The sequence below is a fragment of the Aristolochia californica genome, unplaced genomic scaffold (assembly GCF_029961685.1).
Source record: "Aristolochia californica isolate CCGP_79_NKW_82.1479 unplaced genomic scaffold, dmAriCali1.0.hap1 SCAF_2, whole genome shotgun sequence".
In the NCBI taxonomy this organism is placed as follows: Eukaryota; Viridiplantae; Streptophyta; class Magnoliopsida; order Piperales; family Aristolochiaceae; genus Aristolochia; species Aristolochia californica.
The window spans coordinates 7,916,932-7,930,476 of record NW_027181881.1 but is presented as its reverse complement, the minus strand read 5'-3'; the positions used below and the strand labels follow the sequence as shown (position 1 = coordinate 7,930,476).

Here is a 13,545-nt window from a genome sequence, read left to right as displayed (position 1 = left end):
TCATAAACAAACTAAGGTACACATATCAAGACCCACAAAGAGATTTTAGCATCCAACTAGGCTCTTCAGCCTAGACCCTTAAGGGCATTTCAATAGCCAACTAAATTAAATAGCATAGACCCACGTAGGGTTTATCAATAGCTATTGGAAGATAGGCCAAAGCCCACATGACCAATGAAGGCGCATATGTCCAAGTGTGTGGAAGGAGCTCAAGCCCAAAAACCAAGGAGAAGGCCCACAGGCCCACACAATAGTGGCATGATGGTAAATAAAGAGTCATCTAATAAAGATGACACTGATGTAATTAGTTTATGATTTATGTTTCTTATTCACTCTTACTAGGTGAAGGGTATTTTTGTAATATTAATACTTTTGATATCTATAAATGCAACTTAATGAGGAAGGGTTTGGACCAGTTCATTACCCTATTCTTCCTCCTCTTTTCTCTAAATTCGTCACTCTTCCTCTTCTCCTCCTAAAACCTTCACTCCACAACTCTTCTTCTTCTTCTCACCGATGAATTTTCTTCTACTATGATTATACATCATGGAATCATAAGTTTCAATATGGTATCAAAGAGGCCAATGATTTGAGATGTAAAAGGAGAATAATATAGAGAAAAAGATGGAGAAGAAAGGGAAGAAGAAGAAAAAAATTAAAATAAAAACAAAAAAGAGGAGTTTCACTTTTTTCCTTAAGTCTTTTTTCTCAATTTCTATTTTTCATATTGTAAATTATATACCGTTGGAAAGATATTTGAGTCTAGTATCCAACTCAAAATTAATCATTGAAATCATATGTTTTCAGAAATATAAATCGACATCTAAAGTAGCAAAGATAAAGCAGTAGAAAGCTTCAATTTTTTAGCCATTTTATGCCATCCAGAGCAAGACTTTATATGAAAAATTATATATCAAAAGAAATATTTGTAAGTCTGTTTTATTAACTATTCAACCAATTCTCATTTTCAGATTTTTAGATAGAGATATTGATCTCGGAAGAGTCAATGAACATGCCGGTGAAAAGAGTACTCAATTATCCCAAATTATAGAGTCTGAAATCTATCTAATTATTTATCTCAAAATAAGTATATTTTATGAAGAGAAGTTATACTTGGATAAACAGTATTTCAATCTAGTTTCATAAAGAGAAAATTTCATGTCAACCTGATCTATATTTAAGGAGATATTTACATTGGAATAATCAAAGGCATGTCGGTATATTGTTGCATGCAAAGATCCAGATTTAAGCCGAATTTTTTGTGTAACTTTTTGAGTTATCGTAATTGATCAACAATATCAGGAAAGTATCTCATAATCTACCCTTAGAAATTTTATTTTTTTAACTAACAATATCTAGAAAGAATCTTTAGAAGATCATCTTATTTTTCATGAACTTTCCTTGATTTATTTTTCAAATATTGCCTTACCTAAAGATTTCAAGAAAAAAAAGGTAAGGAAAGGTGTCTTTCTTTGATTTCTAAGTTGGCCCAATTGAAGGAGGAAACTACCTTATTTAGAAGAATTTTCCAGCCATGAATTTTGTGAGATTTTGTTAGTATTTTGAAAGATTACAAAGAATTTGATTTGGTATTCTTGCCTAAAAACTTAAGGCAAGAAAAGATTGAAATATTTGGCTTGGTTTGGCTTGAGTTACTTGGTTTACAATATTTAAGTTAGTGAAGTTGTTGATACTAGCATTTTTTTAATTGATCATACGAGAGATGGATTAGCACTTGAGCTTGCAAAATATTTGTTGACTTCAACATGAGATCATTGACATTAGCTCCCAGCTTGAGGGGCGGAATAGAAGGAAAAGTATGAAGGATATGCACATTGGAGATTATTTGATTTATTGATTATAAAACAACACTTAGTTCAACTTATTATTGGCAGTCTATTACTCGGCTTGACTCACTCACTTACTATCAAAGCTACTATCTACTACCGCCCTTCCTCAGGCTTGATTATTAACCTAGATTATCCTCAACTTATTAGTTAGTGCATAACTTCCTTATTCAAGGATGAACTTGCTGCAGATTATCTTATGTGTCCTTATTACTCTTTAAGGACTTTTACTACCTATTGGTAATCTGCTACTATATAACTGCCTATTTGGTACGAGTTAGTCGGGCATTGCCTCAATACCATTGTTTTATTATGTCTCTTTGACTGAGACATTATTATTGAAGACGAACTTCTCAATTGTTGATTGTTGTCAGCATTGGTTATTCTGATGAAGAATAAAGTACATAGTAGCCCCAGAATATTATCTTCCTGTGATTACCTTTTACATTTATTTAGCATTTTTTACTCCTACCATTTGAGAGTCGGTTCCCTGTGTTGGGATACTATGATGGAGGAGTTTATTAATACACTTTTGATCAATACCAATAGACCCACCACCTACAGAGGATAGAAGTGTACCCCAACATCCAGCATGAATCAAGTTTATTATTCACCCTAAAGGTTTTTTTAGCTACACTGAGAAAGTGGGTAGACTCTATGCCCCACAGTAGGGCTACTTATGAAATTGAGTGGAAAGTATTTTTTACCATGACTATTTGACTAGAGTATGGAGCAATGTTTTATCGCTAGGAGTGATTTTTATTATCTTATATTATGCTAGTTGGGTCTCTAAGAGACCACCAGTTTGAGGGGGAGTGTTGGAAGATATGTTGGACTGCAATTTTATACGGGAAGATCCTATACACCATTTGCAGCAAGCTAGGCATTCATGGTGTTCTCTCACCCCCCTAACTTGAGGGGAGTGTTGGAAGATGGGATCAAACCCCCACAACCAATAAAGGCCCACAAGCCTACATAGTGGTGGCATGATGGTAAATAAAGAGTCATCTCATAAAGATAGCACTAATGTGATTAGTTTATGATTGATATCTCTTATTCACTCTTACTAGGTGAAGGGTATTTTTATAATATTAGTACTTTTGATATTTATAAATATAACTCAAGGGAGAGGGTTTGGACAAGTCCGTTAACCTATTCTTCCTCTTTTATCCAAATTCATCACTCTTCTTCTTCTCCTCCTAAAACCTTCTCTCCACAATTGTTCTTCTTCTTCTCACCCCTTAATCATCTTCTACTATGATTACACATATTGGAATCCTAAGTTTTAATTATAGCCAACAATGGTCTCAAGGTGACACCCACTAGTGGCTTATCGGTAGCTAACTAGGCATTCCATCTTAAACGAAAAAAGGGCTTATCAACACCAAATTAAACTTGAAAGTCCATGCTCACACCTAGGATTTTCACCAAATCTTCTATAACCACAAAGGTTTTCCCATAAAAGTTTTTGAGGGTTTGACCAAATAAAATGCAAGGATTACTTGCTTCTACTTATGCCCACATGCAAATCCTTTCAATAAGTTGATTTCAAATTACAAGCCAACAAAAAATCACACCTTTCCTATATGACCGCCGAGTGCGATAGCATTAGCAACTCAACGCATAATAAATCCAACCAATTGGCTGATGTGAGTTGATTGGGAGCTATGGTTAGATTGCTTATCTTGTTGTTGTAAGTTCCAACTGTGAGCAATTTGTTGTAATTAGACCTTCGGTGTACTTTAATGTAGATGTCGTTTGGATGATTCATAGAAGATTTTACTTCAAGGGTAAATACCTTGGGAGCAAGTTTTGGATTGTGAACCACTATAAATTGATGTCTTGGTGGCTTGTTTGATTCAGTATTAAATTTTGCATTGTTTGTGTACTAAGTACATTTGTTTTCATTTAAAGGGAAACTTAACCATTAAATTTGATAAATCTATTCACTCCCTCTAGGTTTATCCTTGTAATACAAAATAAATAAAATATAATTTTTTAATAATTCTCATATTATCTTCACCTAATTAGGAAGCTAAATCTATTAGTCAATTTATAATTTTATGCATGACATATATCTATCTTTAAGATAATATGCTTTAATGACATAATAGAGTATTTTGAATTTTTATATATTAATTTAAAATTTTCACTACAAATTGCTTTTATGGTTCAATTTTTTTTTTAATAAAAAGCGCAATTACCAAATAAGGTTATCTAGAATTCAACTAAAGCAATAAAATAGGTAATAGTTATGTAAAAATAAAAATATAAAATAATTTTTTTGACAAAATAGATATGTGTGTGTGTGTGTGTTATCTTTAATATAATTAACATGATTCATATTTATAAAATAAGTAGTAATTATTGTAACGACCCCGTACAAAACCAACATAATGCAAATCATTGAACTGCATAATATTTTATAAAAAAATTTAAATTATTTTTTATCTTAGTATAGATTTAAAATCGAGGTAGAAACTTTTTTTTTATAATTTTTAGTATCACAAACATAATATGCTAGAAGGTTTTACAATAATTATATATTTTAAAAAATAATTTATGATTGCATTATTCAATGATTATATATTTCTAAAATTATGTTATGTTTTTAACATAATGCAAATCTTGACCATGTTTATAGAATCGGGTGGGCAAGGAACAAGTTTCCCCAAGCTCAACCTCGATCCAATCCCTATCCTTATAGAGACGGGTTTTCTATTAGTAAAAAACTATGAGAAAAATAAACGAAGAAGCCTTAAAATGATTCTTGATTACTTACCTTTTATTCTTACTTTTATTTTATTAATCTATAGGTTTTTATTTCATTTATAATGTAACCACAACAATGCAATTAATTTTCATATATTTTCTTATGGCAGCACAAACACAAAAAAACAGAAAAAAAATTCCAATGAGAAAATTGGTCGAGAAAGTGAAAGTTTCCTCCATGACAAGAGGGGAAGAGATTGTGAAGGTTACCTCACTAATTAATTTTCATCGTTCAAAGAAGAGAAGAAGAGATGGCTATGGTTACTGAGACTGAAGCACACGCTCTTTAACACTGTTTTCTCAGCTGATTTGAAAGGGGCTGTATTTTCGGGTAGATGTATCCGAACAGGTTTAAATTGTAAAAAAAAAAAAAAACTTTAAAAAAAATAGTCTTTCATTCCCCAAAGTGCCATGCCAACTGCTGCCTTAGCTTTACCATTTCAAAGAGAAACATGGATGTAACAACGAGTTCCAAGAAATGATCCCATTGTTTCCAGTTTCTGCTTTTTTCTCAAGAATTCAGGACTCATCAGTAATTGTGATGGTGCCGTTATTCCGCTAAGAATGCAAATGTAACCAAATTTCATTTGTTTGACAGAATAAATTCTCTATATTCTTTCTTCATCTTCACACCGGATACAGTCCTGCATATGGAAACCAAACATAGGTTAGTTGTCAAGAAAATGTCAAACTCTCACAAAAAGGTTGGGAAAGTATGACCGATCAATAAAAAAATGATAAACGACTGTCGTTTAGGGTCTGTTTGGAACCCACAGAAAAGAAAAGAACAAAAAATGGGAGAAAAAAGTATTTTCTGTTGTTTGGCAGCAAAGAATCATTGAGAGAAAATCACTTTCTCTCTTTGTTAATAAATTCTCTCACAAAATGATAGAATTTGGGAAGAAATGAAATGAAATAGAAACTTGAGAAAAAAATTTAATCATCAAATTTTCAAAAAATTACTAATTTTCTTTTCTTTTTAATTTTTCATGTATACCCAAACAAGCGAAACTACATTTTTCTTTCATTTTTTCTTTCATTTTCCATGGGCATACAAACAAGAAAAACGAAACCTTTTTCTTTTCTTTTCTTTTTTTTTTCTTTTCTCTTTCTCTTTCTCTTTCTTGTCCGTTATTTTCTCTCCAATTTCTGTGTTCCAAACACAGCCTTAGTTTCCCTGTCATATAAGCAGCATACGAAAAGCAAGATCCAGGTCGATTTTACAGAGATCAAGTGATAACTGACCCCTGGTTTCTCAACTTTCCACTGACCCATCCATTCTATTAGTTCGCAGAATACACAGCTGAATTTCTTACAGCGTGCTATGCAACAGTCTACAAAGGTTAGTGACCTCAGAGGACACCTTTATAAGGCTATTCATCATTATATTCAGGTACAATAGTAAGGACCTTTTTAGGTAATTCGTCATTATATTCAGGTATAGCATGAAGTTGTAATTTGCACTGGAGGATTGCAAATTCTTGGTTTTGCAAATTCATCAAATAGTAGAATTGCATCAGAAGATTCCCCACTAGTTGAGATCCTAGAAAGAATTTCTGAAATTCCCAACTCAAAAAAGTAATGAGAGAAAACCTAATAATTACCGTGACAGCATAAACAAACATCAAGAAAACTAGAAAAGTGGTTCCAAAATGAACCAACCTTAGCATTTCCTTGTTTTTGAAGAATTGCACACACGGTGTACCCATAATGCCAGCTGCCTCTGTAATTTCTGGATCTTCCTCAATATCGATTTCAACAAAATGAACATTCTGATCAAATTCATCTATTACCTGCAAGAAAAGTCAAAAAGAGCTTCATATTGTTGGAAGACAAGCTCGTAGTAGTGGCATGGTGTAAATTACTTTTGATTTGCCACTTTTTCTCCCTCCTTAGGGTAAAGGTAATGATATAATTATTGACTCTTTCATTATTATAAATACATTGAGGGGGAGGATTAGGATGTAACTTAACCTAATCCTCCTTCCCTCCTCTCTCACACTCTTAGCCGAACTCCCTCTCCTCTCTTTCTCCTTCTTCTTATTCTTCTTCTCCCACTCATTCTCTCTTTTTCTCTCACTCGTTGCCTTCTTCTCTATTAACCCAGTTCCTTTACCATACTCTTCATGGGATCCTAAATCTAACACATATTAATCTATCACTGACATTAATGCAGTTGATGGATAGATGCAGAGGCTTACAGTACTTTGCTATCCTTTACCATTTAGTTATCTGAAAAAGCAATTGCTTACCAAGTAGCATTGGTCATGATATCAAGCAGTATGTAGCCCAAAAACTCCAAATTAACTTAGAAGCAGTAGCAACCACTTACTGCTATCATGTGGAGCCCATACAAAAATGCCAGAACTCTTCTACTGTTTTCATTTAACAACATAGTAATATTACTCATCAGAGAACCGCAGACAATCCACTTTATCAGGAATTGTTGTTCTTGTATGCTTTCTCCTCTAAGAATGGCAGTTCTAACTTTTTTTAAAAAGGCCAGCCTATATGTCAGACAATTGCACCAGGAACTTCTTTCCCCTCTAAGATGAGTACTAAAAAATAATCCATCAATATATAAAGAAAAGCACTTCAACATGACATAAAGGAATCAGTGATAAAACAGCAAGGATAATTTTCTCATCTGAACAACATATTATAAATTCAAATTGTGAATCAAGAAAACAGTACCTTGCTTAAAATGGGTTTCAAGGTTCTACATGGACCACAAGTTGGTGCGGTATATAGCACACATATAAGCCTTGGACTCTCATGGTAAAGTTTCCGCAAAGCATACTGCAAACCACCAGTTAAAACAGAGTAATGTGTAAGAAGACTAAGCGACAAATCTATTCCAACGCTCAAATCAATGATATTTGCCACTGAAAAATAGTTGCCTCACCTGACCCTTGTGCTTGGTTAAGGTAATGTCAAAGCCCATTTGTTCATCTCTGTCTGAAATTGCCTTTTTTGGTGTTTCAGTTTTGGGCTGCATAGAAGCACACACGAGTAAGTATGCAACCAGATCAGCATCCAGAGTGATGTTAACTAATTGCAGAAAAATGATACTATTCACTCATGCGCATCCAAGTCAGCCATGTGACTCACATCACACGGCTCAACTTCCTTCACTTCCACATGTATGCCTGCACAGTAAGCCTCAATGGTACAGGAATAATACAACAATAAAACAGGTGAAAATTTTAGTAGAAATTCAAATTTGCCATTTGCATGTTGACAAGTCAAAATATGAAGCTCAACAAATCAATGGTTACTTCCTGAAGGAACACACTAGCTGACTTGCCCATTTTTCAAAATGGTAAAAGGGGGAACAAGAAAATCAAAGGCTAGAAATAAGACCACAAATAGCAACTCCCGACAATAGAAACCCAAAGGTAAAATGACCTTACTCACACCAGGTTGAAGCAATTTGGAATTATCATAAGTTCTATATGACAATACAATGGTCTTAAAAAAGTAAACAACACAGTTTTCAGTAACCATCTAGTTCTGTTCATCCAACTTGTTCATAAAATAAAGTCTACTAATTAACAGAAAGGCATGAAAAGCATGAAAAGATCTGAATGATCATATAATCTTGGGCTCTAAAGTTGAATACGCAGACATGTATGAGTTGGTTAGAAAGAGGCCAGAATGCACGTAAAACAAAACAATACAAGAAAGTGGTAGATGTCCGTAAGATTATCTACCTGGTGAAATTCAATCAGGAGATTATTGCTCGCAAGATATCTCTCAACAGATAAAGCTGCCACACATCCTGATCCAGCTGCAGTTACTGCTTGCCTCCATTCATGATCCTATGCACAAAGCAAGAAACTGAAATAAGAAGACAGATTCAAGCACCCTCCTTGAAATACTGAAAATATTCTCCTAAAAACAAATAAAAGTTAAACCAAGATAATTGTATGAGCAAATTTTCTCAATGTTTGGAGAGATTTTGTATAACACTCTACCTGTACATCTCCAGCAGCAAACACACCTTCCCTGGAGGTTTGTGCCATACCCTCCTTTACTACCACATATCCAGCATTGTCAAGCTCAATTTGGCCTTGCAGCAACTGGCTATTTGGAGAATGACCAATGCCATAAAATAGACCACGGACATCAAGAATTGATTCCTCTCCTGTGTCAGTGTTTCTCAAAAGAATACCAGACATCTGATCCTTGTTATTGCTAACCACATCCACTGTTTCTGTATTGAAGTGCACGGTTATGTTTGGATTGTTGATAACTCTGTGAAACATTCGCCATAAGGAACCTGTTAAACAAACATCCAGGAGGAGTTGAAATTTTACCTTTCAACATCAGTCATGAGAGATTGGAATGCTTTGATAACTAGGTTATTGTAAGAAAATTAATGTCAATATATGGACAAAATGTATTATAGTCGATATCAAAGCAAGGATGCAATTATTTAGAAATTGTCAAAAGCAAACAAGAAAACAACACCCAATCAGAAAATATAGTAGAAGAGCAAAATTTCAAGATTTCAGCAAACAGTATATGTTTTTCATGCATAAGTAATTACAGAAAGTAAGTCATAATACAAGTTAAAGGAGGAAGAGGAGTTGCTTATTGATTGATATCAGTTAATGCAGTTTACTCTTTTCATTTTTCTTTGAATAATACTCTTAAAAACTTCAGTTTTCTTCTTTTCAGAGAGGGGAATCGGCAAACAAGTAATGAACAAACAACAAGTCATATGCACCCAAATTTCTTCAGTTCAACAATCTAACTGATCTTGCCAAGACATCTGTCTCCAACATCTTTACTGATGAAATGGTGCTTAACTTCTTGTTGGTGTTCAGCTGAGATTAGATAAAGGTATTATGAGATGATTTATTTGTAGCAAAATGTATCACAGAAAAAAAGTTAAAGACTACCTTGTAATGTTCAAAGTTACTTACTTTTTTTCTCATTGATATTTATTTGGAGATAATTTACTCTGTTGACATCTTGATACAACAGACAAATGAATATGAATATAAGCCTACTTGGATGCAGCAAAGAAACATGACATAAGGCAGATTGACCTGTCCTGCATTGCCCTGGATGCTCGCAACTGGTCCCTACGGACAAGTAAATGCACATGACGAGCATATTTAGTGAGATACAATGCCTCTTCAGTTGCTGTATCACCTCCTCCAACAACTGCAAGAACCTGTCCCTTAAACAGTGGTGAGGCTCCATCACAAATAGCACAAGCACTTATTCCTCTGCTCCAGAATTCATCTTCTCGGGGCAACCCAAGCCTCTTTGCAGTGGCACCAGTGGCAAAAATAAGACTGTGGCACCGTACCTGTAAAATACAAATTAATTAATTACCAATAGATGATTTTGATATCTTTCTTGCATGTAAGGTGAGTAACAGAAATGTAGAGATGAAATAATCTTGAATAGACATGTGAAATCATAATTTGAATTAAGAAGCAGAAAAAGACACCTAATTAACCTGAAACTACGAAATAAAACAAAATATTTACTTTTAATAAGCCAAAAGCACCTATTTTTGCGATCTCCTTTTGTCCCTTCCAAATAAGAATCCTAGTTTCCCCATTCCTGCTCCCTTTCTCTCAATTCTATATGACCTTAGTTTGTTGGCTCCCAAGCTTTTATGATTTTAGTTTCTTTTCAGTTAGAGTTTTAGACTATTGATAAAAAACATATCATGTCACCTCACGGTCACTGCTCCTTATCGTAAAAGGACTGCTTTTAACATCCATATGCTCCACATCTTCTTGGAAAAGCTCTGCACCCCATCGCTCTGCTTGCCGTCGCATCCTGATCAGTCAAATAATATGGCCATTTTTCATGGAAAACCAAACAAGCAAGTAACTTAATGCAAAAAACAGATTAGGAAAGATCCTGTATCCACGAGATAGACAAGACAACAAAGATGACAAGCCACAAGAGATAGATCTGGTTTGCATGGTCTACTTACCGATCCATCAGATCAGGACCAGTTATTCCATCAGGAAAACCGGGAAAATTTTCAACTTCAGTAGTGGTCATCAATTGCCCACCCGGGACTCCTCCTACTTGATACCCTTCAAACACGAGAGGCTTCAAATTTGCACGAGCAGCATAAATTGCTGCAGTGTATCCTGCAGGCCCTGAACCTATGATGACCAAGTTTTCGACACCACCAGCAGGAGCTGCAATTCAAAATTTTCCTTTTCTAGTTTCAAATTACAAAGATCACATTGATATACATAAGTGTCAAGGATTAAGAAAATACTACATACGATGGCACAGTAAGAAACTAGGTTTACTTTACACAGCTTTGGATGCAAATTTGGATACCAATGATGGTTCATGCCTCTTGACTTAAAACATAAGAGAATAAATAGAGAACTAAATGTAATAAGCAGGACTACATTCGAAGCAAGAATCTTAGATTATCAGGAAAAACTATTGAGAGGATCTTCAGACACTTATAACAGCTCTAAACTGCATTGTTCAAGGAAGTGAGGAATTCCCTCATAATGGACAATGCCATCACACAACTTGCAAGATCAACAAACAAGCCTAGTGACAGAAAAACCTGGTACATAGGTGCAAAATTTCTAGAAGCTCCAAAACTCGAGCCATTTTCTCAACAAAACTACCATCCATTGCATCTATTTCAACCTTGGTTGAGTGACCAAGATGATGTGAATGTGGGGCAGTTCTTCCAGCTCCCACCAACTCCTACTGCAGTAGATACCAATACCTAACACAATGTTCTGTAAAACAATAAATTAGATGAGTATGTTTTCTTAAAAACACCTATTGGTTCCCTACAGCAGCTTGTGCCAATTATTCATTTGTTCAATGCCATCAGGGTTATATCAACATTTGTTTCCTCACTATCTAGACATGAGTTCCCTAAACCTTTCATTCAAGTTGTCATGCGTGTGGGCTGTCATTCTACTGGAAAACTCAGGATAAACTAAAGTGTTACTTACTCTTTATTTATTGTTCAAAAAGAAAAAGTTCTGCTTACTCTCTAATAATCTCACTAAAAGAAAGACGCAATCAGAAGGGGTCCAGATATCTACGAGCTCTTAAGGTCATCTCAAAGAGCTGCAACCTAAAGCAGCCTTGTTCTATCTAATTCCAAATAAGACCATGACACCTGCAAACTAAAGAAGAGACTTTTGTGGTCTAAAAGTTGATGAGAGCAAACATCCATATAAACTTAAATGAAGAAGACCGTGCACCTCACAGAGAAAAGAGTCCTGCAATCTCGAGACAATTATTATAAAGTACAGCGGACCTGCACTTATTAATGCAGCAAAACGAACCGTTTGGACCATCCCCATAACTAATTCATGCTATCATAATCAAAAACATTCATTGCTTTTCACTGGTGTACCAAATGGCACTTTTTATTGCAGGCCAACTCTTGAGAAGTTTCTCATTTGCAATGCAACTCTGAAGGAGCCATTTTTACTCAATAGACTCTCTTCTTACTCAACAGAAGAGTAAATCCATCGCATCCAGAGAAAATGAACATGGAACCCAGACAGCTCGATCCCGGAATGTTGAAGTCAAAGAAAGAACACAATCAGCCATATACTCGTACCCCTATTTGAGTCCTTTTTAGCTTCAATTATTAAATAAAAATGCCTCGAATGAAGAAATAATAGAAAGTGTTTTGTGTCACTAACCCTGAGAAGGAGCCCGCTCGGTTGCAGCTTGTTGTGACGACCGAACAACTCGACGGAAGACAACGGGAGACATGGGTACCCGCCTCCCAGCTGGCACGACCCAAATATGATTTTGAAGATGAGGACTAACAAATGAGGAAGAAGGGTAAGGAGCAATCATCGCGGGTCCGGGAGTAATGCTTCCCGTACCTCCTATCTGAACAGCCATTTCTTTCTGACCATAAAACAGATAGCCTCGGTGATTCCGGCGCAAGGCTGGGAGAGTTGCCTCTTTATTGTCTGCGCCCGTTCGTTTTTTCTCTTCTCTTCATTAATCTATCTAAAGGGGCACTGTTCCGAGCTGATTCGCAGTTAGTAGCAACGTTAAAAGTAGAATGCAAAGAAAGACGCTTCTCCCCTTGAGGCTGTCCGACCAGTAAATTGGGATAAAGTATTCTTCCACTCCACGGTCGCTGTCTTAGCCTTATCTTACTAGAGCCCTCACCTCTCAATGAGAACATGATCAAACCACCAATTCACCTCTTATTTTTTAGAAAAATCTTCCCTCGATTTTTTACAGGAAAAGTAATAACCAAAACAAACGAAGCTTAGAAAGACTATAAATTCCAACTAATGTTTACTTTTCTTCGGAAATAAATTAATGCTGAATTAAGGACGAATTAGTGCAATCATGAAGAAATCATTTTCATCCAAAACAAAACCTCAAGACACTTTGGAATATATATATATAAGGGGGGTGATTATGTCTAGAATTGGTCTAAAATTGTAATCCCAATTCAAAATCAATAGTGATTCAGAGTTAGTGTCAAGATTTCATTTAACAAATTTTTCTAGAAGCCCTAATTCTTCCAAAAACTTACCATTCCAATTTAGGCAAAACATAATGATACTAATCTAGGCTTCAAAGCAAAGGAGAGGTGATCAAGGTGGAAAAAGATATGTTAAAGCCTAGGATGTAAGAAGGATTAGATGAATTAGGATTTTAATGCATTGCTCCATAAATTAACAAAGCAAGACAAAAAGATAAACTCAAGTATAAAGAACTTCCTCCCCTCTTGCCCAACTTCTCTATTTATACATAAAATGAGTACATAACTATAAAAGAAGAAAAACTCCTAATCTTCAACCTAAAACAAAAATTACTAGGAACAAACAAGGAAACCACCGACTTTCTTAAAGTGGAAGGAGTTTCCTAAAAAGGAAGAAGCTGGGAGGAAATTGTTTTCCAAATTAAGGAGAGTGAAAGAAGA

The 13,545-nt window shown here is 35.1% G+C and overlaps 1 protein-coding gene across 1 annotated transcript; it reads right to left on the bottom strand.

Annotated features, from left to right (window-relative positions):
* Window positions 1–4,814: 4,814 nt before the first annotated feature.
* LOC137955911 (thioredoxin reductase NTRC-like) lies at window positions 4,815–12,629 on the bottom strand. The gene is made up of 10 exons (XM_068803128.1): window positions 12,296–12,629; window positions 10,585–10,798; window positions 10,319–10,424; window positions 9,677–9,942; window positions 8,597–8,876; window positions 8,333–8,440; window positions 7,525–7,611; window positions 7,314–7,418; window positions 6,282–6,412; window positions 4,815–5,263 (listed from the first exon to the last, which is right to left on the bottom strand). Exons 1-10 carry the CDS (start codon window positions 12,501–12,503, stop codon window positions 5,203–5,205), a joined length of 1,566 nt encoding a protein of 521 aa, XP_068659229.1. The 5' UTR covers window positions 12,504–12,629; the 3' UTR covers window positions 4,815–5,202.
* Between the last annotated feature and the right edge of the window lie 916 nt (window positions 12,630–13,545).